This window comes from Chelonia mydas, chromosome 9 (assembly GCF_015237465.2).
Source record: "Chelonia mydas isolate rCheMyd1 chromosome 9, rCheMyd1.pri.v2, whole genome shotgun sequence".
Lineage (NCBI taxonomy): Eukaryota > Metazoa > Chordata > Testudines > Cheloniidae > Chelonia > Chelonia mydas.
The window spans coordinates 4,417,617-4,445,373 of record NC_057855.1 but is presented as its reverse complement, the minus strand read 5'-3'; the positions used below and the strand labels follow the sequence as shown (position 1 = coordinate 4,445,373).

Sequence of the window (27,757 nt, the reverse complement as noted above, 5' to 3'; positions counted from 1 at the left end):
TTCTGGGAGATGTGAGGCTGATTCTCATTTCTGCTAAGCTCCCTTTATACCACTCCGGCAGTATAAAGAGGTCTTTAAGTGGGAGTAACTAAGTGGTACCCACTTGAAGATCCTTTGATATTGCAATAGCAGTGTAAAGGTGCCTTAGGGTAAATGTGAATCAGGTCTGTGGTGCCTAGGGGCCTGATTCTGTAAAATCACACACGTCATTCTTACTCATAGGATCCAGCATGTAGAATTTTAGGTCTGAACTTTTACCAAGTGACTGGTGAATTTGGATGCTCTGATTCTTCAGCGCCCAACTTGAAATGCCCTAAAGGTACCTGATTTGCAGATGGTGGATGGGTTTCTGAAAAATTAGGGTCCTTTAAGGTATCTCAGGTTGGACCCCCACAATTTGTTAGCCACTTTTACAAACTCGGGCCAGCATTGTTCAAGTGTGCATTAAAACAGTGTGAGTTTTGTAAAACTTTCAACTCTGCCCTGCCTTGTAGTGAACCCAGCCACAAGAGCATGGTGCTTCATTCCAGAGAGAGGGAAAGGGAAACTGACCAAGCTAATTAAGTTCTTAAAGCTGAAAGGTGCAAAAAAGGGAGCAAGCATCAGAAAGGGAGAAGCGTGAAACATATTTATAAAGTTTTGTTTTATTTATCCAGCTCTGATAAAGGTTTAAACATATATTTTATACAGTGTCCCCTTAATAAATTAATTTTATAAGAGCACTGAATTTTAGTTTACGGCAAAGCTTGTATGGCCCAGAAACTACGTTCTAACCCTTGCCTTGTGAGAGTGGTGCACTTGAGCTCTTTAGATCATTATTGCTTCCCGAAGGAAGACTAGGGGAAGAAAGACAGATTATCAGATGAAATATCACTGCTCGTATGCTGCCATCGACACAACTTGTATTTCAGCTTTGGACAGTTCACTGCAGAAAGCACAGTCGGGGGAACTGAGAGGAAGCATCCCAGTCTGGGATAAACAGCAGGAGTGGTATCTTCAGAAGCACTCCACACTGGCCTGACTAGTCCGGCTGAGCTCAGTGGGAGTTTTACCATGGACTTCAGTGGGATCAGAGTTAGACCCAAAGCCCAAGCACTTGTGAAATTTCCACATCTTACTCAGGTGAAATGTCCATGGACTTTAGTTAGAGCTTTAGCTGAAGACTGGCGTCCGGTTTTGTCGCTCAGACAGTATTTCAGATTTAAATATTCAGTTATAAAAATACTACTACTCATCTGCCTTGCCAGTCTTGGTATCTCTTGTAGCAGTTCACTGACCATCTGTTCCCTTGGTGTAGAGAGACACTGCATGTCCACTTGACGGTATGCCTCTCAGACTCTGGGTTTATTTTTGGTAGCTGGTACATACGGACCAGGTTCTGCTTCTCCAAATGTGATGGTTCTTAAAAACTTCGCAGCATAAATTTCACTTTTTATTGGGATTCATGGGAGAGGGGTACAAGGGAAAGCAATGAATTCTCTGTTTTTCGTTCAGCGCCTGTCTTGCTTACTTTTCCCAGCAAGAGAAGCATAAAGCTGCTAGGGGAGGGTAGCAACCCAGATGTGAGTTATCTGATTAATTAAGTCACTATCAGGCATATGTGTTGGTGTGGCAGCGCAGCACAGTTGTGGCAGTGTGATGGGTAGGCAGTGGACAGGCCTTGAGAGCTAAATGCCTGGGTCTTTTTCCCAACTTGGCCTTGCTCTGTGACCTTGAGCAAGTTGCTCCCCTTACCCACGGCAGTTTCTCCATCTGGATATTAAATACCCACTTTGGGAAAGTCCTCTGAGTTCTCTGGATGAAAAGTGGCAGGTATGATCATCCACAAGCCAAGGGTCTAGCCCTTGTTCACCATGGCGAAGAAGTTGGGCCTTGGAACTTTGAGACCCCTTCCAGACCATTCCTCAGCAGCTGATAGTGCTTTGTCTTGCACCAGAGAACAATGCCCACACAGAAACCAAACAGCATTATGATTATATGCTAATTGTAAGCTAATTAGTTTCTTTTTTCTTTAGAGAGGACCCACTTAAAAAACTCAGGTGGGAGGATTTCTTGCACATATTATCACCAGGGCTTTATTTCTGTACACACCCCTAATCCTTTGTAGTTCTTATTTGTATTTAGCAATCTAACTGGATTAACAGTGGGTTGACCCATTCTTTGCTGAGGCCAGCGGGTCAGCTTATAGAAATTACTGAAATGAGCTGCCAGTGTAATGTAAGGACAAATTCCTCCCTGCACAGATTGGCATGAACACCGGAGGCAGCGTTTGAGTGTAATATTGACTAATTATTTAACCATGAGTGGCAGCTCTGAACATTGTGTGCTCTTTGCATCGCTTCCTGCATTTACTGTGAATCTGATTACGAAGGGAACAAGTATTTCTTCTCAGGCTCCTGAAAACTCAGAAGCCAGCTTAGCGAAGTATGCGGGACCCCAAGCTGGTTGAGTGGAGACGGTTGTACATGGTGCATCAGCCGAGATCCTTGAACTGGATCTGGTGCACAGCCTATTTTGCTGAACTGTGCTTCAGGTCTCAGGGGTGTGTGCAGAGTGTGTGTGGGGAGGGTGTTTGAACAAATCGTATCTGAAAGCCTGGAGGTAGAAGCAGGCACTAAAAAAAGCACAGCTTAAACTAAAAAATGTTATGGTTTGAAACAAACTGTTGTTCAGATTGCTAGAGCCGTGCAAGTTCGCCTCGGTCTCTCCGTCAGCAGGCTTTTTCTCCGTGGTGATGGTGAGCAGTTCTATGACAGTTGCCTGGAGAGGTGCCCCAGTGGAGAACAGGGCCCTGTTGTAGCAGGGATCGCCTGTACGCGTAATCAGAGGCAGTCCCTGGCAGTTGAATTGAACATTTGCTTCTAGGGTTCGTGTTGTTCCTGTTTGGCTGGGTTGGGAATGTGTCACTCAGGGAGGTGGAGACGGTTTCAGATACAAAGGAGACGAGCACACTAAACAGGCACACTCACTGATTGCTAGGAGGAGCCGTCCTTAATTTCCAGGGCCTCAGGGTGACAAATGGGAAGGTTCAGTCTCCATGGGCCTTGTTTCGCCCCTCTGCGGTGTACAGCGCTGGAGGGGGAGGAACACTTGGTTTCAAAGCCCTGCTGTGAGAGCCGAGCCCAGCGGTACGACAGTGAGGAGTGAATTCAGTTTTAAGGCCGGCGTTGGAGTTTGGGGACTTCCTAAAATGATTCCAGGTTTCTTTGACAACAGATCTGACCATCTTTAGACTGCAAGCCCTTTCGGCAGGTGGTTTCTCTCGCTGTTTGTCTGTGCAGCACCTAGGGGTCTGTACATCTTCCCACAATAACCACCGTCCTTTATGGACTAACCCTGCCCTAATATGTCTCGTGTATGTGGCTTTGTGCCTCATCCTTAACCCTTTGGAGGCTGTAGTCACATACAATATACGTACATCCTCTTATGCATTCATTTGGCTGGGCATCTGGAGAATGCCTGTGCCCTCAGGCTGTTGCATAAACTGTGATGTCTGTGAGATTTAGGAAAGACTTTCTAACTGTAAGGGCAAAGTTTTGGACCAGGCTTTCAAGGGAGGTTGGGGAATCCCCATCACAGGAGGTTTTTAAGAACAGGTTGGACAAACACCGGTTAGGGCTGATCTAGGTTTACTGGGTCCTGCCTCAGCGCAGGGGCTGGATGGGGTGACTATCAAGGTCCCTTCCAGCCCGACATTTCTATGATTCTAGCTGATGCATTAGTGCATGTCTCTACAACTTTTGTCCTTCATAAATTAAACTGAAATTCCCTAAAGTCAGAGGGAGGCCCTAACTCCAGGCTTTTCTCCTCCCTTGCTCCTTTTCCATTCAGCCCTATTGATTTGGCTGCCATTGCTTCCCATCCATTTTCATCTGTTAGAAACCCACTGGCTGTCTTGATTGAGAGCACCCAATACATGACTTTACCGAAATGGGGATAAAAAGATCAAGGTGGCAAGGCAGCCCATGGGCATTTGTGTCTGTGCTGCACAAAAGATTGTTCCACTTGTGAAGTGATTACTCCAAACCCATTGGTCAATTCGGCGTATTACATTCCTGGTCATTCCCGAGGCATGGTACAGGGCTTTGATTGCCAAGCATCCTTTTGATAAGCTTATAATTACATCATTGTTTTTTTATTTAAAGCACAGTCTGTGTGAGCATTTACATTATATCAGCTGTCTTTTCTCCCTGCCCTTGCGACCTGTTCCATTGTACGTGTATTAATTAAGGGCCATTGGCAGAGGAGATGTTGGGCATCGACCTGGGGCGTATCAGATCGAAGGCATGCGCTTGGACTGGGACATGGTCTGCCGTGCTCTGTATTATGTTGTATTTTGATGGGATGTAACAAATTATACATGAAAGCAAATTCTTCCATTGTTCACCTTTATGATTAGTGCCACATGGTTCGATATAGAAAATATAGTGGGCGTAACTAACACCCATCAAGCTTCCATGAAAATCACTCTTCAAAAGGAAATAAATGCGGGTTGGTGTTCTCCTTCCATTGCCGTAGGACACACTGACAGGCACTCCTAAACTCTGTTAGATCTTGCAATAAAGTAAGCAGTGGTGCAGGGAGAATGGGCTAGAGCGGTTAGCTGCAAGTCAGGACTCCTGGGTCCCATTTTTTACTCCTCTGTAAAATGGGACTAATCCTTGCCTACCTCAGCTGGTGGGCAATGAGAGGCACGATGGGTGTCTGTAAAGGTTCTATGTACATGCAAAGTATAGCTATTATCATACTGTGGTGGGAAGTTCAGCTCTTGACTCCCATTCTCTAGCGCACCATGAAATAAGAACATCTGCCATTACATTAGCTAAGTTAAAAAAGAAAAATGTATAAACTCTCCTGCTTCAGGGCATAAGCCAGCCACAGACTGTCTGGGGTCAGGCAGGAACTTCCTCTCTGGGCAAACTTATCTATATTTGTCCATTCTGGGGTTTCTTGCACCTTCCTCTGAGGCATCTGGCACTGCCCTCTGTCAAAAACACAGTGCTTGACTAGACAGACCTTTGGTCTAATCTTTCATGGAAATTCTTGTGCATTTCTCTTGGTCTCTGGAATGTTTTATGTAGGGTAAAAATAGACGTGCAGGAGGGTTTATTGTTACTAGGAAGCAAGTATTATGCCTCTCCAGTCCCCAGAACCGAGATGACATTAGCTTCCCAGCCTGGGAAATCCACTTTTTCCCTTCTTCTGTATATTTTTCTTGACAGCTTCATCAGTTGTCAAGTCTGCTAAGCCTCTCTAGTCACCTCTCATGCAATGCTTTAAGAACCGGTTCTGTCTCCATTGAGCTGAGTCAGGCTCTAAGCTCTCTCCGTGGTTTTCTCACTCAGGAGGGCAAGTTTGGGGCAATGTGCGTGAGTCACTCAGGCTCTGCCTTCTGCTCAGGGATCCTCCTCTTCTGTGGTCAAGAGCAAGTGGGTGAAGGAGATGAAGCTTCAGGATGCTACACCTTGCCCCCTTCCCCCACTGCCATAATGGAAAGAGAACCTTGTTGGTGCTCCACAACTGCTGGATCAGCCATTAACACGCAGGAACATAACAGTGTCTGAATACTACTCTGTAATGCGTGCAGAAACGGCACTTGTATTTCCTAAACAGTCAAACCGTTTAAGTCTGGATTTATACTGAGCTTTTCTCTTCAGCATTATCCACTCTTGAATTATGCCCCAGTCCCTCCCCACGCCCTATCCCGGTACTCGGTAACAACCTGGAGCTTCCCCTTTGTCCTCTTCTGGTTTCTCTGGCAACCCTTCCCTTCCATGCTCATCCTTTCTGCTGACAAACCCCGATGCTCATGGGAATGGTGACATTCTCTGGGTGTTCATGGTCACTTGGGCAGCCACCCAAAGGTTCATGTATCAGGCAGGGGAAATTCAAGACGAGGAGGACAAGGGAGCATGTGGTGGAGTTCAAAGTGTGTAGACTCACTGGGCCAGATCCTTTCTGAGTGCAGTTTGGTACAGCTCCCTGGAAGTCCATCCATCAGCACCAATTTACTCGAGCTGAGAATGTGTCCCACTCTAGTTGTAGCTGTGTTGAGAAATAACACCGTGATAAGAGCTAATTGTGAAGCTGTGTTTCTCCGCCGGTCAGTAGCTGCCTTTGAAAATCCAAGGCAAGAGAAAAGATCTCTTTCCCTGGGAACAGGTGCTACCAATTGTGCCCCACTGTTGCAGGCAGATTTGCTTTTGCACACATCAGACAGGAAGAGGAGCGCTCTCCCAGCAGCGAAGCTGGCCTGGCAAAAGAGCGAGGTGGGAAGAGGGGAGAGGGGGAGAAATCTGCCTGTGTTGCGGCTTCAGTGTGTTTCCAGAGCAACAAGCAGCCCTGGAGAAAGGCATTTGGAATCTGTCCTTTCTATCTGTGCAGCGCCATGTGATGTTCTGGCCTCTCAGTGGTCTGCCTTGTGCTATTTTGAGTTTAAAAACGAAGCGCATGATTGCAGTGCTGTCATGGGCATAAGCACTTTGGTTTGCTCACTTGCACGGATGGGAGCAATTCTCAGTGCAAATTATGAAAGTGACTTTCCATTCCTCCTCCGGTGATGTCTGGTACTGGGTAGTAAACACCATCCTGAGGCTTGCAGCCATCCAGAGTAATAGACTAGATGATCCCCTGCCATTCTGTTTTCCCGTAAGGCAGTGTTGCAGGGATGGACTCGTTGATGTTTACCAAGTGAGTTTCTTCTTTCCCCCTTCCCAGCAGCTCACTCTCAGCTTTGCTCAACAGATTGATTGAGCATGTTTGCCATCTCAACAGCTGCAGCTAAGCCCACTTCTCAAACAATTTATCTTCCGTTCTCACAGGCTCGCCGCACCAACTGTCTGGTTGAAGGGACATTTTAAATGAATTCAGTGCCAGTGCCAGATAGGCAATCCTGGAGGTTTAAAAACAACCCCCCCTCACTCTCCAGCGGGCCCAGGCAGTTGGCTATGCAAGCTTCCCCACATCATGCAGTCGAGGAGCCTAAAACCTAAGCTGGAGAAATGGTCCTTACGCAGTGATAGGGGAAGGACGGTCTCCACAGCCACTCGGTCCTTGGCCTCTCTGCTGAAAACAGAAGCAGTGGTGCTGCTTCTGATCATGCTTTCTGTTGTTTATTTGTATTACCGTAGTGCCTAGGAGCTCTCGTCATGAACTGCGACCCCATTGTGCTGTACAAACGCAGAACAAAAAGACAGCCCCTGCCCCACCAAGCTCACAGTCTGAGTACAGGACAAGAGAGGGATACAGACAGACCAGAACAGGTGTACAAGGAGTGAGACCACGTTGGTCAGCACAATGGACAGTGGTCTCAGCACACCGGCAGTCTCACCCCCGCCACGTTTTTGGGAGATAGGAACCAGAATGAAACCATCAAATAACTTCAGACTAGACCCTGCTCTGGTTCTCCTGCAAGGAGATTGAAACTTGGGTTCAAGCAGCGTCAGGCTAAGGTGGTGGTCATAGATTTTCACTGGCTTGCCCCAGCTGTGTCGAGTACTGTGTAGCCAACCCTTCAGGGCTGAAATAAATGACTACGGTTTCAGACACTGTTGAAACCCACAAGTGCATTATTAGTTTTCAGGTAGTGGTGCAGATGTGCACTGCATTGTACACCACAAGTGTGGGCAGAATCCCCCACCCAGAAAAGCTTAGAACAGCAGACATCACCAGCGGGCAGGGGTGAAGTAGGAAGTGAACAAAGGCAATTGGATTACATAGTCTCTCGGCCGGCTAGTGGAGGTGTCTTGTGGTCCCAAGTATTTTACGTGTGTTTTTGAAATTCATGATGCACTTTGAAGATAGGGTGTTTAGATGGGAATTGGAGAAGCAGGTACAGCAGATGTGAATTCAAATTCAGTCTGTCCCAGGTGCAGAGAAGAGCTATGAGGATGATACGGGGAATGGAGATGAGACAAAAAGAGCTTGGCTTATTTAGCCTCCCAAAATGAAGGTTCAGAGGGGGTCTGATTGCTTGGTGGCACTTACTTCTGGGGGGTAAACACCAGGGAGGGTGAAGAGCTAATGAAGCTTAAGGACATCGGTGGCACAGGCACAAATGGGAATAAATTGGGGATGAGTAAATTCAGGCTGGAAACGAGAGGGTTTCTAACCATCAGAGGAGGGAGGTTCTGGAACAGTCTCCCAGTAGGAGCAGTGGGGGGCAAATGACCTAACTAGTTTTAAAATGGAGCTTGATAAGTTTATGAACGTGGGTGGATGACCAGGCTGCCTGCAGTAACAGGGTCTGGATTCAGTGGCCCGGGAGAGCCCTTCCAGTCCTATGTACCTAAGCCCTCTGAAAAGAGGTTTCAGGCCAAGAGGTTTCAAAAAGAAGGCCTGCAGTTGGCTCAGGTGGGGGAAATCCTGAAGGGTGGGTTGGTCTGAGCACAGAGGTGTTGGAAGGAGTAAAAGGATCCCAGGTGGAGAGGGAGGAGGGCCTTGAAATGAAGCAGATTTCAGCCATCCTCCTCTTCAGTGCAGAGGTGCAGCCTGCAGGCAATAGATCTCTGTGTGTGATGCTCACTCCTGATCCATGCAGCCCAGGGACTGTATTCTGCATGAGTTGCACCTCCCTGTGAAAGCTGAACGCAGCCGTGAGCTCTGCGGGCTCCATTTAGCCTGGTGGTTGCACTTTGACAACCACTGCTGAATTAAAACTATGCATTTTAAACCGGCTACGCTTACTCCTTGTTCACTTAGGCTCATTGATGCTAATTGACACCGGCTGAGGATCTGGCCTATTGTTTTTAAATAGGCTGTACAAAGATTGTTTTTTTTTCCTCAGGCTCTGCCCAGACTCCATGAAAGTTGCTTGGTCATTAGACACAGGGATTTTGTTGTTGTTGAACAAAACATAAAAGCCCTTCACAGCCACAGTGATCATCTTAATACCGTGAAGCACTGCAGACCACTTGTTCGTTCTTGCTGCAGCCCTTGGCCTCATCCTCTATAATTGGATATGCTGCAACCTCCTTTACTTCACTCCGTTCTGCGTGAAGCATTGCTTGACCAATTAGCAAGATAAGTTCATCAGTAGCCCAGGAGGCATGTGGACAGCCTTCTGTGATGCATCTTTGTTCATTGGGGAATGTTTTGACAGTTAAACATGGATCTTGTTAAGCTGTCAGTTCTGCTAAGTCTCTCAAGCGCCTCTTATTTATTGAGTCATCAAGCTCTTCCTGACCTCGCTGTAGTCAATCCCAGACTTGTAGAATAGGCAGCACAGAAATACGGTTAAATCCTGGGCTTGGAACAATGCTGACTTTCTTCAAGCGCTTAGCGCCTTGAATGGGGCAATCATTAGGTCTGTGATTACTGTGCCTATCAGTGCGATAGATGCCACCACAGGGCACGTGTTAGGATGTGACGTTGCTTTGTCTTGCACGGGAAAGTCCGGGTTTCTTCCTCTCCTTCACTACATGTTTTGGTGCGCAAGACCCCATGGCTGTTCGAGGGCCGGCTCCAGGCACCAGCGTTGCAAGCAGGTGCTTGAGGCGGCAGCTTGAAAGGGGCGGCTGTTTTTCCGCAGCGGCGGCAAATCGGCGGCCGCTTCTCTCTTTTGCCGTCCACGGCGGCAGTTTTTTTCACTGCTTGGGGCGGCAAAACCTGTAGAGCCGGCCCTGCTGATGATGATGATCAGTCCCAGGGGGACCATGGCATGGTCCAGTGGATAAGTCAGCGGACTGTGACTTAGGACACCTGGATTCTGGTCCCCTGGCTCTGCCACTGAGCCACCCTCTCTGTGCCTCCATTTTCCTGTCCCACCCTGTGTCTCCAGCAAAATGGGGCCTTGATCTTGCTTGAGGCTTGCCTCGGCTCTTCCCTTGGGCTCCAGCACCATAGCGTGTTCTGGCTATCCGTGCTGGAAACGGACTGTACTTCCCCTGTTCCAGCGCTTTACAGGGCTGCTCCCCTCTTGTTGCACAACCCCCCTGTGCTCCATCCCAATCAAGGTGACTATGGCAACCTTCAAGAGCACAGCGACCTTTAGTTACCTCTGGTGCATGCAGGTCGAGTAAGGAAGGTCGCCACCTACTGAATCCTCCGCAGGCTTCATTCAGCGCTTTTGCCTCGGATATCCCCCGTCCAAGAGCCAGCCAGGTCTTGGCTCCCGTCGCCATTTAGAGTCTGTTGCCTTTGCACCCGGAGGTTCTACAGGGCAGCCCCCAAAACGGACAGTCTTTTCACCTCTCCTGCACTCTGCTCAGATCTCACCTCCCGCTGATAGTGAGATGTTCACTGCACAGGGACAACGTTTCACGGAACACTGGAAGTTTTTACCTGAATAGTACTTACCTACCCTGGGCTGTGCAGCCAGGGAATTCTGACTTTGTGGAGAACTTTCTACTGCGGCAAGCCAAATTAGAGATCATTTTCATAAGTACATTGGACGAGATAAATGATAATCTGCATGACAGGCATTTGGCATGGATTCTTTCCCCAAGTGTACCTCGGAACTTGGCACTGCTGCGTTCTGAAAATATTATTTCTGGTTATCCCGAGATAATTGACAGTGAAACATGTGAGTCTTTGCTACAGTTAATGCTGTAACTGCATTCATCTTGAGAGCTTGGACTGTGCCTTTTCTGGGCTTGAAATGCAACATCCAGCCTCCCTCTAATTCATTGATTCTCCATCTCTTTTCAAATCTCATATTAAATGTTTGCCCACCACCCTCTGCCCCACCTCCTTACCTCTGTCTCCGAATTATTTTACCCCTCTGCAAATGTCTGGAATGTTGAGTTTAGTCCCCTTATAGTGCCAATGTGACTTGTACCATAGCTTCTGCCTTTCATTAGTTAGCAGCACAGTGGAAGTGAAGCAAAGTGGTCAGCATGGCCAACTGGCTTTGAGAGGCCACCCACTGGCGCCAATGGGCTCACCTGACTGGCCTGTTAGGCAAACACCCATCCATGGCATCCATTCACTTGGGTGAGAACTGAGCACCCTTTGCGCTTTTAGTTGAGACTAGAACTGAACAGAACTCTGATCGTGAACGCATCTGTTCCGCAGGAGGGGATAGTGGTTTCACCATTGTCTTAAAAGATTTTATCCACCCGGTTGTTGGGGTCAGCCCGTACCGGCTATTTTATTAAGATCCCATTCTCCCAGTTTGCTGTAGGGAGACCAGTGGCTGAGTCAATGGAGGCAGTCCTTGTGAATTACCCTAAGCCCATCACCTGCCATCAAAACAATGGCTCACTCTGAATGAGAACATACATCCTTGCCAGAAGCATGTGAGGTGATGTTAGATGGCTGAGCCAGAATTTGGACAACCTAGAGAGACCTGCAAAGTGTAGGGAGCTCACCTTAATGTTTCATTGAGCCTGCCTATGGGGAAACCTCATTGCTTTAAATTCAGTGAGGCTGGTCTCTCGTAAGGCATCAGGAAATTCATCAGCAGAGCTATAAGGGCAGGATGCATAAAGTGGAGGGAGACTCGGAGAGCATAGCAGAAACTAAAGAATAAACTCTTATCTGTCCTACTTTACTTACAGACTTCATCATGGTGCTTTACCTTCTGTGGCTTGTTCCCTACAGCATCGTGCAAGATTCCCCTTCTTGTTTTGTATCTCCTTGAGATATCAGTAGCCTTTTTGCAGCATTCTCCTCTCCTATAACATCTTTTACTGAAGGGTCTCAAAGCACAAACACAGGTGAATTCAGCCTCATAACAGTCAGGTATTATTATTAGAACTGGTTGAACATGGGAATTTTTATCATCAAAACTTTTCTAGTTTTTGGAGTTTTTTGACCAGCTCTGGTTAATATACCAAATAGGTAAACCGAGCCATGGAGAAGCTAAGGAACATGCACAGTGGAAAACCAGGGTGTCCGGCGCTTCTGGATTCCAGGTGCTCGTTCTAACCATTAAGTTACTACCTCCATTTCCTTTACTTATTCGCATGTGAGCTTTGAAAGTCAAAGGATAATATTTAACACTTAAAGCACACTACTCTTTCAGAGCTCCCAAACTGCTTTGCAAAGACGCTTGTTCCAAACGTTTTGTTAAAGCAGGAGGGTGGGGGATGGAGAGGAGGAAGGGAAGAACCCAGGATCTCATTCAGGAAATGCAAGATTGTGCAGATCTAAATGGAAAAAAAATCTCTCTCAGCAGAAGATTTGGGGGATTCTGATGAAGAAAAAAATGCAATAAAGCTTAGATTGGCTTGTGACTAAAACGGGAAAACCTACCTATCCCTAGGAAAGGATTGATTAGATGATCCCGGTAGGAATGTGATTTCCTTTTGCCACCCCTGTTTTTCTAGTCTGTGTGGTTTCTATTTGTCATTATTATTTATATAGCACACAGTGTGCTAGGCATTCTCAGGGCATGTAGGGAGACAGGTCCCTGCCCTGAGGATCATCTGATATAAATAGACATTACAAAAATAAAGGAGAGGGGGGAGAGACAGCGCAGAATACAATAAGGATAATTAATCATAATGCTTTGCAGTTGTAATGCCACTTTTCATTGAGGATCTCAGATCACGTTGCAAACACGAGCATGTTAAGACCTGAATCCCCCTCCCCTTTGAAGCAGCTAAGTATTACTGTCTCCCAGTTACACAGCACTAGCGGAGGGTTGTTTAAGTAACATGCTGGGGCTAGAACCAGGAACCCTGGGCGCCTAGTCTGCCTCCTATGAGCATTAGACCATGCACGCGCTTAAACATGAGCAACACTTTTCCTGTAATGATTTTTTGGTAAATGCTAAGCAAAGCATGTAGTCTTCATTTAACTCATTAGTATCTTGGGAGAGGTAATGGCCCGTGACTCTGCTGACTAAAACCGAGACTACATCAAGTGGATTAAATACATTTGGTTAACCATTTGTTTGCTGTTATAGTTTTCACATGAAGAGAAAGAGACTGAAACACGTCGTGTTGATGGAAAGTGATGTGATTTGAAGTTTCTTCGTGTATTAAAACAGAAACCTGATTTGCATCTTTTAAGTCTCTTTTCTAACCTATTCGGGCATCTGGCAAGCAGGATATATATATAAACTGCTAATACGCTGTGAATGCAGGTTTCACATGCAAAATTAGGTGCTTTCATTGACACTAAAATGATGAAATTTATTTTTCTTTTAAAGCATAAACTATGCACCCTTACTTCTGTTTTCGTTACCTGTTAAGGCATTGCAGCTGGAAGAGGCTGTTTTTGAAACAAGCGATGAACCTGAACCACGGCACAGATGGCATTTATCTTACAAACACTCTCCTTCCCCCACACCCCTCCACTACTATGGTGGGACTCATGGTGAGACACCCACTCACTGCGGTGCAGTGGACAGGGCAATGAACTGTGATTCAAAGAGACCCACACAGGTTCTATTCCTTGTCCTACCACTACATCTACTGTGCGATATTGGACACGTCATTTCGTCTCTCTGGGCATCACTTTCGCTGCCTGTCTGAGGTGTTGAATAGTACCTTTCGTGACAAAGTCCCTCCTCTGCCTTGGTGGGTCCTGCGCTTATGGGTGGATTTTCTCGCCTCAGAGGTTCACCGCAGCCCTCAGTTTGGCCACATTCGTGGCTCAAATCTGCCGTTCACTCAGTTAGCCTCATCACTGGCCAGCATGGGGAAAAGGAAGAAGAACAATCCCCGCAGTCTCTACTGATCCACCTAGTGGATCGGGGAACAGGCCAGAGACCTGCCCCTCTGGTGGAACCCACAGTCCAGTTCAACTCCTCCGGTATCAAGTAGGGAGATGGAGGGATGGGGGAACCCTGGCCCACCCTCTAGTCCGGGTTCCAGCCCAGGGCCCTGTGGATTGCAGCGGTCTACAGTGGCTCCTAGAACAGCTGCGTGACAGCTACAACTCCCTGGGCTACTTCCCCATGGCCTCCTCCCAACACCTTTTTTATCCTCACCACAGGACCTTCCTCCTGATGTCTGATAATGCTTGTACTTCTCAGTCTTCCAGTAGTACGCCTTCTCACTCTCAGCTTCTTGCGCCTCTTGCTCCCAGATCCTCGCACGCACCACAAACTGAAGTGAGCTCCTTTTTAAACCCAGGTGCCCTGATTAGCCTGCCTTAATTGATTCTAGCAGTTTCTTGATTGGCTGCAGGTGTTCTAATCAGCCTGTCTGCCTTAATTGTTTCCAGAAAGTTCCTGATTGTTCTGGAACCTTCCCTGTTACCTTACCCAGGGAAAAGGGTCCTATTTAACCTGGGGCTAATATATCTGCCTTCTATCCTAATGACAGTTGCTTGAACTTCATTGGGGAAAATGATGAAGTTCTGGTTGCTGGCTTTGGTCGGAAGGGTCATGCTATTGGTGACAGTCCTGGTGTCCGCTTCAAGGTTGTCAAAGTAGCCAATGTTTCTCTCTTAGCCTCATAGAAAGGCAAGAAAGAGAGACCACAATCATAAATTCCTCTCATGCCATCTAGGCTACTAATAAACTTGAGTTTGATTTAAAAAAAAAAATTACTCTCCTGTAGCCATCTGGCCTGACCCTGTCACACTTTCAAAAGCGCTGAGAGATTTTTTTTGGATGAAAAGTGCTATACAAGAGCTAAGTTTTATTCTCTCATTATGTTTTAAGGCTGTTTCAGGAAGTGTAACTTTTGAGCCATTAGAGCATCCTGGAATGAACGCAAAGTGGCTGGCCATTATGTCTTTGGGGTGCCATTCACTCACAGCTAGCTTTCTACAGCAGCCCTGTTGGCTTCACTGGAATTGCACTAGATTTACGCCAGTGTCACTGAGGTTACAGTCTGGCCTATCATCTCTGCAGGCAAAGGATCCACAACTTCACCAGGACCCAAAAATGTCTAGTCCAGATGACAACAGGGGGCTCAAAAGCATCAGCAGCACCTCTTCTACATCAGATAGCCCCGTGGCCAAGCCAGAGAGTCTGTGGGGATCGAAGGATGGCTGTGGTGCCCCCTCTAAAATACAGACTTTGATCTCCTAGCCACCGGGGCGGTAAAGCTGAATTAATTAATGTTTGGTGCCAGTCACTGGACATGTAGGTTGTTAGGGAAGGGGGGCAGTTGGAGTTTCACAAGCAGTCATCATTTGGCCTGGAGAATCTTTATTACTGGGGATGCTGTGAGAAGGAAAGAACCCAGCTTGACTCTCAGAGCCCAGAGAAATTTGCAGGGGAGGCAGTTTGAACAGACTAAAATTCACCTCAGTCAGTCAGGAAACAACACTGAGACAATGAAAATGGAACCTCCATTTTTACAGAGTAGAACAAGTGCTTTAAACCCATAACATAAGGTGTCACTGGTGTATTAGTATTATGGTAGTGCCTAGAAGCTCCAGCCAAGATCAGGGCCCCATTGTGCTAGCTACTGTACATACATATAGTAAGACAAGTAAGTGAAAAGCCAAGTGCAGCTTTTATTTTGAGCCTTATTGGAGCGTAGTTTAAACTGGCAATAATTCCCAAGAGAACAAGGCAACATTACTATTGCAAACAGCTTTTGGTTCTTGGTTTTTGGTTTTATTAGGAATTTGGTCCTAAAAAGCATAGTCAATATCCTCTTATCCTTGAATGTCATAAATCAGACCTGAAGGAGAGCTCTTTATAAGCTCAAAAGCCTCTCTCTCACCAACAGAATTTGTGCCCATAAAAGATATTATCTCCCCCGCTGTGTCTCTCTATGAAAGTGGAAGCTGCTATGTAGCACAGTCACATTCCGTGCACAGAACAGGTGCTACATATAAATATTATCCAGCCTTTATATCATGCAGCAGAAACAATCTGACACTTCCTGATGCAAAACATCAGCACAAACATGAGGACTAGTGATAATTTATTTAGTCTGCTTGAATGTAATGGAATACACAGAATTCAAGGACAAAATAGCTATGCTCATTTATTACCATTTTTGAAGATTACTACAACACTTAGCCCTAGGATCTCAATAATGCTTTACGGAGATTGATTAATTAACACCAATTTTGGAGAGAAGTTAAGGTAACAGTTACTGATCCAATTGAATGTAATAGCAAAACTTCCATTTACCCCTCAACATGGGGGTCAAGTTTTTTTCCAAAACTGTGAGCCTATCTAGGGCTCTTAAGTCCCTATTTAGATACCTAAGGAAGTGACCTAATTTTCAAAAGCTTTGAGTTCCCAACAGCTCATTACTGATCTGAGGTCACTTAATTTAGGAGCATAACTTTACGGCTCAGTTTTTGGAAAATCTTGGGCAGAATGCCCTCCCTGCTGAGCCATGCCCTGAGATCATAACACACAAACAAGGGCACATCTGATAAAATTGAAAGGCGGCACTTTTAAAAGCGATAAAAGGAAATGTGTATTTCATACAATATTCAGTTAGCCTCATTATAGAACTGTGGAACTACTTGCCACAAGAGATCATTGAGACCAAGAGTTTATCAGGATTGGAAAAAGGACTGGAAATGTGTATGGATATCAAGAACATCCAGAATTATAATACTAAGGATTAAAACAAAAAAAACATAAGTTTTGTCATGGGTATAAACTCTCCCACTTCATGAGCCAACATCTAACAATTGTAGGTCAGGAGGAAATTTTTCCTGTGGGTAAATTATTCCATTACTGCTGGAGAGAAGCTGGTAGATGAAACAAACCACTGGCTGCATCCAATGTGGCTGTTCCTGTGTTTTTACCCATTCTTCATCCAGATAGTTTCTAAAGACTCCCCACTTGAATTACTTGTGTGTCAAGAATAAACCCAGGAGTCCTGACATCCTAGTGACTTGTCACAGCCTCTAGACAAGTCCACCTGGAAGAATCTGCCTGTGCTTGTGCAATTGTAATATTTCAACAGATGATAAACCAGGAATAAGAACATTTTTTTCCAGTTAGTCTTGCTTGGAGGAAGGGTTAGTTGGTTTCCATTTCATATCCCTTTTTCTTGAGGAACTCTCCTCTTGAGGGATGTGTCATCTCACTGCATCATCTTGCTTGAAAGTCTGCGGCTGGTTTGGATGACCGGTACTCTCAGTCATAATGGATTGGCTTTGGCACACCGTGACAGGGTGTACCTGGCCTTTTCTGCGTCAGGAGGCCCCACAGTCCTCCTAGGAAAGGAGCAGAGAAACTGGATCTTCAAGTTTGCCCAGCGAGGCTTCACAGAAGCAGCCAATCAGAGTCCAGCATGCTCAGATAAATGGACCTGCAGGGCCTTAGCAGGTCATTTCCTGGCTAGAACCAGAGGGTTAGGGAAGGGTGCTTCGCTCTGGCCACCGGAGCTTTAGGGATAACCAGCAGGGCCGTCCTTACCCATACGCAAAGCACACAGCTGCGTAAGGCACCAGGAAATTTGGGGCACCAAACTTCCTGGTGCCCAGCGCAGCCGCGTGCTGCTCCAGCCCCTGCTCCGGCTCTTCCCCAGGGCCCCTACTCCGCCCCAGCCCCGGTACCACTCCCCTGAGCTCTGCAGCTGGGCTGGGCCTGCACTCACCGGCAGCGGGAGTGCAGCAACCCAGCCTCAGCCACGCCGCCAGTGAGTGCTGGGGGGTGGTTCCCTCCTGCCCCCCCAAGCCAGCCCTCCCCCAGCCTGGGGCCCTACACACACACCCCACGGGGTCAGGGGCTGCGTAGGGCCCCAGAATTGCTAGGGATGGCCCTGATAACCAGACTTTGTTTCTGGCTGCATTTACTTGAGCTGTGTTTGAATGAAGAGAGAGACCCTAAGAACTTTGACCCTGAGATACGGGTGAAGCTAAAAGTGACTGGGTGGGAAGAGGCCCAGGAAAGAAGCAGCAACTAACTGAAGTCAAGCCTTGCCTAGCTGCTGTTTACAGGGAGTAGTGGGGTCTGTTTATAGGGTCCCGGAATAGTGGGAGCACCTGAGTTCCACTACCGGCCACAGTGGCATAACCCCCAAGAAGGAGACAGGGCTTATTTGAGAGCCTGAACGAAGGGCTGAATTTAAAGGGCCCAGAGCCAGGGCTGAAGACCCTAGCGGGGGCAACAGGACTTTTAATTTACTGGTCTCTTTACTACCCCAGAAGTAATTCATTTGGACTTTGTGACTTGACTGGAAGGCCACGCCATGGAAGACCACCAATGTCAACTGGCAGCCTACAGGGGACTCTGGGGTGAGAAAAGGCGTGCAATACCACACCCAACTATTAGGAGGCACTCAGGAGGAGTGTTCCGATTACACAGACCACTAAGTAAAAAGCCCTTGATAGTGTAGTCAACGGTTGAACTAACTAGTGATGATTTATGTGGTCAGAAAGTGCTGTGTGTGTGTCTGTGGAGTAGAAGGGAGCTGAAAACTTCATGCAGCTGAACAAGAGGGATAAAATGAAAGGGAAAGTAAATATCAGCAAGAGATGTTTCTGGCAGCCTTTCAGTTCCAAATTGGGCTAATTCTACCTTTTAAAAAGAAGGTAATTTCCATGTTTCTTTAGTTGAGAACACGTAATTGAAGTTATTTTCTCTCTGAGAGAAGGAACCTCTTACACATCATTTGCAAAGGAATAAGAAAAATGAACATGTACAGTGTACCCTGAATGATGGTCTATTCATTAGCACGTAATTTTTGGATGTCTGCTGATTTTGCATGGTGTTTTTTTACCCGTTTGGGTGGAACTTTGAGTAGGGGGATGGAGGGTGTTGGATAACGAACTTGACTAAATCCAAAGTACCTTGCACTGTGTAGTTGGTAAATCCAAGACAGATGCTTCTCAGGTCTTGAGTGCCAAAGAAAAAGAAAAGAAAAGCTGAAGCTAACTATTGAAATGAAACCTTGGCTTATGGTACCAAATAATTGCATACTGATTCCACACAATTGCTCCTCTTGACCTGGCTTTTTAGGAACTGAACTTTAATGAGGAAGATGAGCCAGATTTTGTTGCAGCATGTTGAGGGTGGCACAGATGTTAGTCACTTCCTTTTGTTTATAGCATAAAGATATTTTCTACTGCAGAGTGAGAGACCAATTGAAACTTAACCCTTGGAATGCTAGTGTTTTCCATTGTGTCGAGTTAACCAAGTGCTTCGGAGAATGTATATGCTTGTGTGTACGTGAATGCGTAGCAGCGTAGGACCATTACAAGAGGTCTTACTGTGCTACTCAGCGAGGCCGCTTGGTACTTTCCAGCAGCAGTGAGGAGAGAACTCAGATCCTCCTGTTCTTGAAGCATAGTCCTCTACTACTTGAGCTAAAGAAGAATTATGCGTAGCTATGGCGGTATTGAGGTCTATAAGAGTGCTTAGCCTTCTCCAGGGGACGGCTTCTTTCCATTTTGATTGGTCAGTTTTCTAATCTTTGTGTTTGGGGTTGGTGAAACAAATGAAGCCATGGGGACCAGGACTCCTGCACTGCAATTCTGCATAGACTACAGACCTCTCTCTCTCTCTCTCTATACATATATATATATATATATATATACACACACACACACACACTTTTTTACCTCTGACCCATCAAGGCAGGAGGAAAGAGAGAGTTCTGCTGAAACAGACCCTTCAGATCAGTCTGTGGATGCATCATGTATTTCTTTTCCCCTTTCTCACCAAATGTACCAGCCTTGACTATAGGCATGAAACATGCTTTTCTGGATGCTCATGCACTGAGCAGTGCAATGCGGGAAAGGTTCTGCTGAGGTCTTCTTAAACATTGGGCATTCATATGTGGTGTCTGTAGGAAAAATAAACGAATAACGCACTGAGTGTGATCATCGGCGTTTGTTGTTGATTATGTCACTAGACACTGTCCGAGGACTGTGGCTGGCTGATGCAGAAGTGTGTTGTTTGGGCAGAGTATTGCAGCAGCATTTCCAAACCTCCCCATTTATTGCAGCTAAAAGGCAGTGTGGTGAGTGTCTGCCGCCGAACTCTGACAAACGTGGACAAGCTTGAACCTGTAGCAGTTCAGTATGTTCCCCTCGGGGCAAACCCTGTCCCTGTTTGTTAGGTGTGAAGGGCCCTGTCCTCAGAAGAGTTGATCTGGGGGTGTGGAGATGAGAGAAACCAATCCTGGGGAGATGGATTCTAGGGCCAGAAGGGACATCTAGTCTGACCTCCTGCGTAGCAGAGGCCAAGAACTTACCCGCCCTGCCCACTGAGTCCTTCAGAGCCCAGCTCCCAACGGCTGCCTGCAGCTGACAATAGGGTGACCAGATAGCAACTGTGAAAAAAACAGGACAGGGGATGGGGGGTAATAGGCACCTATATAAGAAAAAGTCCCAAAAAACAGGACTGTCCCTATAAAAATGGGACATCTGGTCACCCTAGCTGACATGCAACAGGGACTTGGAGGGAGGGATGGGTTGGAGGCACTGTGTGCATCTGATGACCATTTTTTGCACTATGGGGCACAAGAAAGACAATCTCCTTCAGCCATGAGGACCCCCTGTGGAGATGCTTAGTATGGGGTCCCGGCAGCCGGGCTGCGAGCTGATGTGAAGTGATTTGTTAGCGTTCTACCACAGGAGGAGGAAAGCACTGGCCTTGTCTACACCGCGCCACGGTGTGGACTGTGAGGGTATGAATTGCATTAACGTAGTCCTCTTTCAAGCAGGACTGTGTTAATGCAAACCAGGTACGTTTTAGTTCGCACCAGCAGCGTCCGCACCAAGCAGTTAGATTGCAACTCTTCAGTGTGCTCTGTTATTCACACTCTCATAGTTTGCACTGGCTGCGACTCACAAGCTCTGGGTTCAATTCCCACCTCTGCCATAGACTCCCTGGTTGTGTCATTACGTCTCTTTGCCTTAATTCCCTCTCTGTAAATCGATGCTTTCTCCATCTTGTCTATTTACACTGTTAGGCCTTCAGCAAGGCAGCTGTCTCTTAATCTGTGTATATAGACTGCCTGGTGCAGTGGGGGCCTTCATTGTGAGTGGGGCTTTTAGGCATCTTTAAGAAGCAGTGTATTAAAAGGGAAGCCATCAGCCTCTCAGAAGCTGCACTGCCTTGTCTACACAAAAAGCCCCGGGGAACTAACTAAAAATCAGAACTATTTTGAACTAAGAACTAAACGTGTGGACGTTTGTCTTTTCAGCATGGAAACAAGAACACCCGCAATGGATGGAATAATATGTTAAGAGGTTTGGTTGCCTGATTGGTTTCCAGAGCTAATAAATCCTTGGCTATGCTCATTGTATTCAAATATACACTCAAACGCGATGCATGATCTGCTCTTAGGAAAGAGAGAATGCTGGGGGGGAAAAAGTTCTACCCAGATTAAGTGCTTTAAATTTGGCAGCTCTAATTGTTTTATTAATAAGCCTTTTATAGGGGTACATAATTTATTATTACCTAATTTTTAAAAAAGTGTCATTAAAATATTGTCCATTGGCTTCTGGGTAAGTGCCAGTTCTAAAACTCTTGCTCGTGTAAGTATCTTTACTCCATGGACAGTCCCACTGAGGGGTGTCTCACTTAGGGGCAATGTTCTCCCTTGGACAGAGAGCCGGTGCAAGGCTTATGCACCATTTAGTCCCCCATAAGCCCCTAGGGTGGAACTTATACTGGGTGAGTACAGGGGTGAATGTTATCCTAGGGTCAGTGGTTAGCTCTACCTTTGCCATTCCCCCCACGTTACAACAGGAAAAAGTTTTGGAACACCCTTCCCAATCATGCATTAAGAAAGGAAAGGTGACCATGACCCCCTGAAACCTGCTCACAGGCCAAGAACTCATGCCCTAAGTGCAACCGGGTTGGGATCTCAGAGGATTTTTGTTGTTGGAAGTGGATGGCAGTTGCATGGAACCTCACTTTCAGTTCTGCCAGTTGCCTCACGGGGGAAGTACCCTTACCAGGTGAAGGTCTCAGCAGGACTCCTACATCATTTGAATTAAAGGTGACCCTGCAAAGAAGAATAAAATATAGGTACTTGGGTCAGTGCCCCTCTCGACCTCTTCAGGATGGACAGAGAAGGCTTTGGTTGGTTGGTTTTCTCCTCCCCACCCCCGTGTTCATTTTTGACATTAGGAATTCAGGACTTGTCTATCCTGGAAGTCTCTTTGATGCCTGAAATGATGACATCGAAGGGGAAGGAAACATGAGCGTTTGAGAATGGAAGGGATATTTAGCCAAACGGTTTAAAGCTCTTGGTTTTTGACTGTTTGTTAAGACATCTTTACCTTCAATGACTAACCAACATTCTGGATAAAGTACCCAACTGTTAAAGATTGATTGACAACCTTTCAACAAGGCATTGAGAGTTCACAATCATCCAATGGTGCTAAAGGAGTTGGCGGATGTGATTGCAGAGCCATTGGCCATTATCTTTGAAAACGCATGGTGATCGGGGGAGGTGCCGGACGATTGGGAAAAGGCTAATGTAGTGCCTGTCTTTAAATGCTGATGAGCTCTTTGCTGCCAGTTAGCAATGGGAAACACAGTCTGTGTGTTAAACCTGAGCTGGGAATTATGTCCAAATACCAAACTGTTTGTTACACTTACTGCCCACCTCCTTCTGCCTTGGGGGCGGAAACCTTCTCGAGAAGAATGACAAAAAAGGGAAGAAGGAGGATCCGGCGAACTACAGGCTAGTCAGCCTCACCTCAGTCCCTGGAAAAATCATGGAGCAGGTCTTCAAGGAATCAATTTTGAAGCACTTAGAGGAGAGGAAAGTGATCAGGAATAGTCAGCACGGATTCACCAAGGGCAAGTCATGCCTGACTAACCTAATTGCCTTCTATGATGAGATAACTGGCTCTGTGGATGAGGGGAAAGCAGTGGATGGGTTATTCCTTGACTTTAGCAAAGCTTTTGATACGGTCTCCCACAGTATTCTTGCCAGCAAGTTAAAATCGTATGGGCTGGATGAATAAACTATAAGGTGGCTGTATGAGAAGCATTGCCAGCAGATCGAGGGACCTGATCGTTCCCCTCTATTGGACATTGGTGAGGCCTCATCTGGAGTACTGGGTCCAGTTTTGGGCCCCACACTACAAGAGGGATGTGGAAAAATTGGAAAGAGTCCAGCGGAAGGCAACAAAAATGATTAAGGGGCTGGAGCACATGACTTATGAGGAGAAGCTAAGGAAACTGGGATTATTTAGTCTGCAGAAGAGAAGAGTAAGGGGGGATTTGATAGCTGCTTTCACCTACCTGAAAGGGGGTTCCAAAGAGGATGGATCTAGACTGTTCTCAGTGGTAGCAGATGACAGAACGAGGAGTAATGGTCTCAAGTTGCAATGGGGGTGGTTTAGGTTGGATATTAGGAAAAACTTTTTCACTAGGAGGGTGGTGAAGCACTGGAATGGGTTCCCTAGGGGAGTGGTGGAATCTCCTTCCATGGGGGTTTTTAAGGTCAGGCTTGACAAAGCTCTGGCTGGGATGATTTAGTTGGGGTTGGTCCTGCTTTGAGCAGGGGGTTGGACTAGGTGACCTCCTGAGGTCCCTTCCAACCCTCATATCTATGATTTATCATAAAGAAACAAAAAAGAAACGAAAAGGCCCAGTTTTTTTAATAGTACATCCTTAAAAGGGTTCACCATCAGGCACAGGCAGCTCTGTGGAGCTGAGAAGCTATTTCAAAAAGGTACACTGAAAGGCATTAATTCTCAGCAGCATTGAAGGATCAAAACCAGACTTTTCAAGAAAAATGGGATAGTGATATAACAGGGGAAATAGCTCCTGACTAGAACTGGTCAAGTATGTATTTTATTCTCTCCAAAATAATGAACATTTTTTGTTTAGATTGACAGTTTTCCCTGGAGTTGTGAGAATTTAGTAAAAAAACCCAGAACCAATTTTTGGTTGTTGATTCTGGTTGTTGAAAACTAAAAAAATCAGTTTTTTTGAGGGGGGCGGGGGATATAAAAACTGAAACACATTGACAGACACAAATTATCTCATAAAAATGAATACATAGTGAGAAATCCATTTTTTGCTGGGGGGGACTGATCAAAAGTCTTCCAGCATCTGTCGTCCTGCTATAGAACAGGAAGGTCAACCTGCATCATCCATTAGTAATGTCTGAGAAGATTGTTTCAAACTTTCATTCCAATGGTATCTCACTTGCTTAACAGAAGAAAATATCCAATTTAGGCAGTAACCTTTCCTGGGGAGATTGTAGGGAGCAGGGAAGGTCCTGGAGGACCTGCCCACGTGGGAACAGGTGAAGCTGATGACCGAATGTACCCTACCTAGTGACTCCTTGTCTGTTTGTGAGACTGCCAATAGGAATTGATTTATTCTTGTTATACAACTGAATTTCTCAACTCCTGGTTGCTGCTAGAGGCTTCATAGGTTACTTGCTGGAAACAAACTTTCAGGCCAGTGTAGTGGCATGGTATACTAAAGCATGGGACATATTTGTAATGGAAAAATTGATACACCTGATTTGAACAGAAGAGGGATCAAACTTATAAATTTGGCTTCCTTTTTTTTTTTTTTTTTTTAAGACTGAGAACAATCATCAGTGGTAAAACCAAAAGATCTGTGATGCTTTTCTGAGTTCTTATGTCTCTCAGATTTGGAGTATAGCATCTCAGTAGAATGAGGCTGATGGAGATGTTATCACAGAACACAATTCTAAGAACTCCTCCACCTGACTGATGTCAAGTACAGAATTTCCCGCTTGCTTGAAAAGAAAGATTTGGTGTGTTTAGACAGGTCAGTGGGGGTGCTGTTGTACTTGGTTAACAACAAGTGGTTCGAAAGATTCATCGGATCAGTTGTATGATTTTTTGCAGTCTCTGTAAGTTAAATGTTTATCACCAGGGTGTCCAATATGTTGTTCTCCAGCGATGTAACCCATTGATCCACATTTAAATGAGTATAAGGTATAGGAAAAGGCATGTGTGTGAGATAGCCTGTGCTGATATTTGCCTCTAGAGTAATGATCCTAAGGTATGGATCTGAAATGAAATCCTAGATGAAAGCAGCAATTAACCAAATAAGCCACCCTGACTTTAACCATACTTTATTCCATAAACAAGTTCATTCTTGCATACAGGTTATTCAAGAAAATTGTATAAGCCTGGAAATCTTATCTCAGCATCTTTTAATTCTGTAATGACCCTTGTACTGAATTACACACACCGTACTTAACTGCTTCTAAGATCCTCCCAGGATACACTGATGCACTAGAATACTTCCCTGTTTCTCAAGATGTCTCCATATATCTGTTGTTTTCTTAAGACAACTCACTGGAAAACATAGCAGATACTGCACACCAGCTTTTAACACATGAAGGCTAAGAGGTCTCATTTCTAAGCACATGTTAAAATGTTTGCATCGCTAGATCTAAAATCTGTGAGCCAAATTCTGATGCTCTTCATATGAATGGCAAAACTTCCTTTGATCAGGACTTGGCTCTGTGGAAGCCATACCAAAGAGAAAATATATCTAGTCCTTGGAGACTAGCTCTCCTAGTCTGTCCCTTCCACCAAATGCAAGACTGTTCCCTCTGGCATCTTCTCTGGGTCTGTGTCCAGTCTAGTTTTAAGTGGTTCAAGCCAACGGGCCTTCCACCACTTCCCTAGGAAGACCATTCTAAAACCTCCGACACCTTTCTTATTAGGAAATGTTTATATTTGATTATCCTTAGCATAATTCCTTCTTTCTTTCTTATTTCAAGTCTGTCCAAAGGTCTGCTAGGCTGTCTAATTACTGGGTACATACATCCCTTCTAGTAATACCTACTCATCTCATTCTGATGGAAATTGTTTAGCGTTTTGAGCCATCTATTTTCATTTCATTAAATAGGATGTTCATTTGTCCAAACCCACTGGGTCCCAGGAGAAGAAAAATAAGACCCACGAGTGAGCTTGAAAGCCAAACAGCCAATAGAGTGAATTTTCTTTACCTTTCTGTCTTACATCGGGCATGTGCAGCGTTGGTGGACACTTTAATGCTGATTTGAAACTTCACGAGCAGCATGTGTCTTCCCTTCTGCAGAGTGGGTACCCTGCCTCTGGCTCGGCATCAGACGCTCCTTTGTTCAGACCCGAGGATGAGCTGGAACATCTGACCAAGAAGATGCTGTACGACATGGAGAATCCGCCCTCTGATGACTACTTCGGTAAGTGCCGCGTCACGTTGAATAAATCTACCCAGGGCCTTTTGATCTATTTACCACGCTCTGTAATGGGGAGACTTGACAGCCGCGCTGCTAATGCAGTGGCATTAGTAATGATGGATTCGTTTGGTATGCTTGGGCATGTAGTGTAATTGTTCATAGGGATCCCTCTGTAGTTTCAACATAAATCTGATGCTCTATAACTGTATTTTTAAAATCTCACCAGTGATTAAGTTAAATGTTTCAGTGCCTGGTTCTTTCTGACACCATCAGTCTGCAACCTCTCTAGCTATTGGGTCAAATTCAGCCTTGGTGTAAGTTGGTGCAATATCATAGGGCCTGATTCTGATTTCACTTACATTGGTGTAAGCAAGAGCAATTCCACTTGGCCTAATGGACTTCAGCGGAAATAAACCAAGGTTAATTATAGCTTCTTATAACCATTGTTCCTGTTTTGAGCAGGGGGTTGGACTAGATGACATCCTGAGGTCCCTTCCAACCCTGATATGCTATGATTCTATGAACCATGTCATCTTGTTTGTCTGAAAGAGGCGAGCCACTGATTCTCTTTTTAAAGGTATTTAATTGTGGTATCTCATGCCTCTGTATAAAATACAAGTTAGTGTGAGCTTTGGATTATGTGGTGAAGTCAAGCAACTCAGTCATTCTTGAGATTTCCCACTATCTGCACTTCAATTTCTCATAAACTTGGCGGATAGATCTGTCAGGGAAACACAGTGGTATGAAATGGAGCTTGAGTTTTGCTTGGCACTTATAGTTGTGAAACTGAAATATTTATGTCTTGCAGGCTAATGCTGCATCACTAGATGACTTGACTCCTTTCAGAGTACGATTTTTGACAGAGAGGGCTGTATGGCTCAGGGGAATGGGATATAAAACCCTTCAACTTTAGGTCATGGTAGGACCATTGATTGGAAACAGCTGCCATTTGCCACCCAGTGGCTGTTTAGCTTACATGAAATTAAATGAGTGAACTGGTTCTAGCACCCAGTGTAGCTGCCCAAATCACCAAACCAGTCAGAAATTGCCAGCCATGTTATCCTCAGCAATAAGGTCAAAGACTGAATGGCCATGGAGCAAGCTAGGAAACCAGCAACCTGCAAAAACCCAAGTCTTAGCTCAGGCAGATGACATACAAGCTGGGCACTGAACAATCTACGGATCACACTTAATTCTCAGGTTGCCGGGATGGACTAGTGCATCCAACCTGAGGCCTCCAGTCTCAGTTTTCTTTTAAACATCATTTACCAGCAGGAGAGAGGTGATTGGCATGTGCCCTGTTGTTTTGTAGAATTCCTCCTCATTTCTGCTCAGCCTCTTGAGCGCCATACAGCACTTTGGGGAAACTATCCAGAGCTAATTGTGCATCTATCAAAAAAAGTGGGGAGGGGCGGGGAACCCAGCCTAGAACGGAACCACAGGGGATGATAAAACCAGATACCCAGACAGTCCTTGAACAAGTCACTTTAAAAAAAATTTCCAAACTTGCATCCAGGTTGAGCTACGCTTTCACGTACAAAAGAGGCATTCTGACATGGCAGTGCAGGGAGGGAGCTCACTCTGCTGCCGCTTGTGCTGTATCCATTCTGTGGATAAATACGGAAAGCCACCCTCCCGGGCTATCAGTCCAGCACCTTTCACCAGCATTAAACCCACTTGGAAAAAAATTAAGGATGAAAGCGGGGGAGAAGCGTTTGGACTTCGCATGGTTAACTGTCTGAACCAACCTTTCTGCCTTTGTAGCCAGGCTGCATTTATTTAGTATAGTACCACGGACCATACAAGCTAAA

General features: G+C 45.8%; 1 protein-coding gene across 19 annotated transcripts in view; it reads left to right on the top strand.

The window, feature by feature from the left end:
• LOC102934171 (LIM domain containing preferred translocation partner in lipoma) overlaps positions 1-27,757 on the top strand; it is a 517,248-nt gene that overhangs the window by 388,519 nt on the left and 100,972 nt on the right. For all 19 annotated transcript variants that reach the window (XM_043522983.1, XM_043522984.1, XM_043522976.1 and 16 more), the window contains one exon: positions 25,826-25,949. In XM_043522983.1, the coding sequence (XP_043378918.1) occupies positions 25,826-25,949 (124 nt within the window). The remainder of the gene's footprint in view (positions 1-25,825; positions 25,950-27,757) is intronic.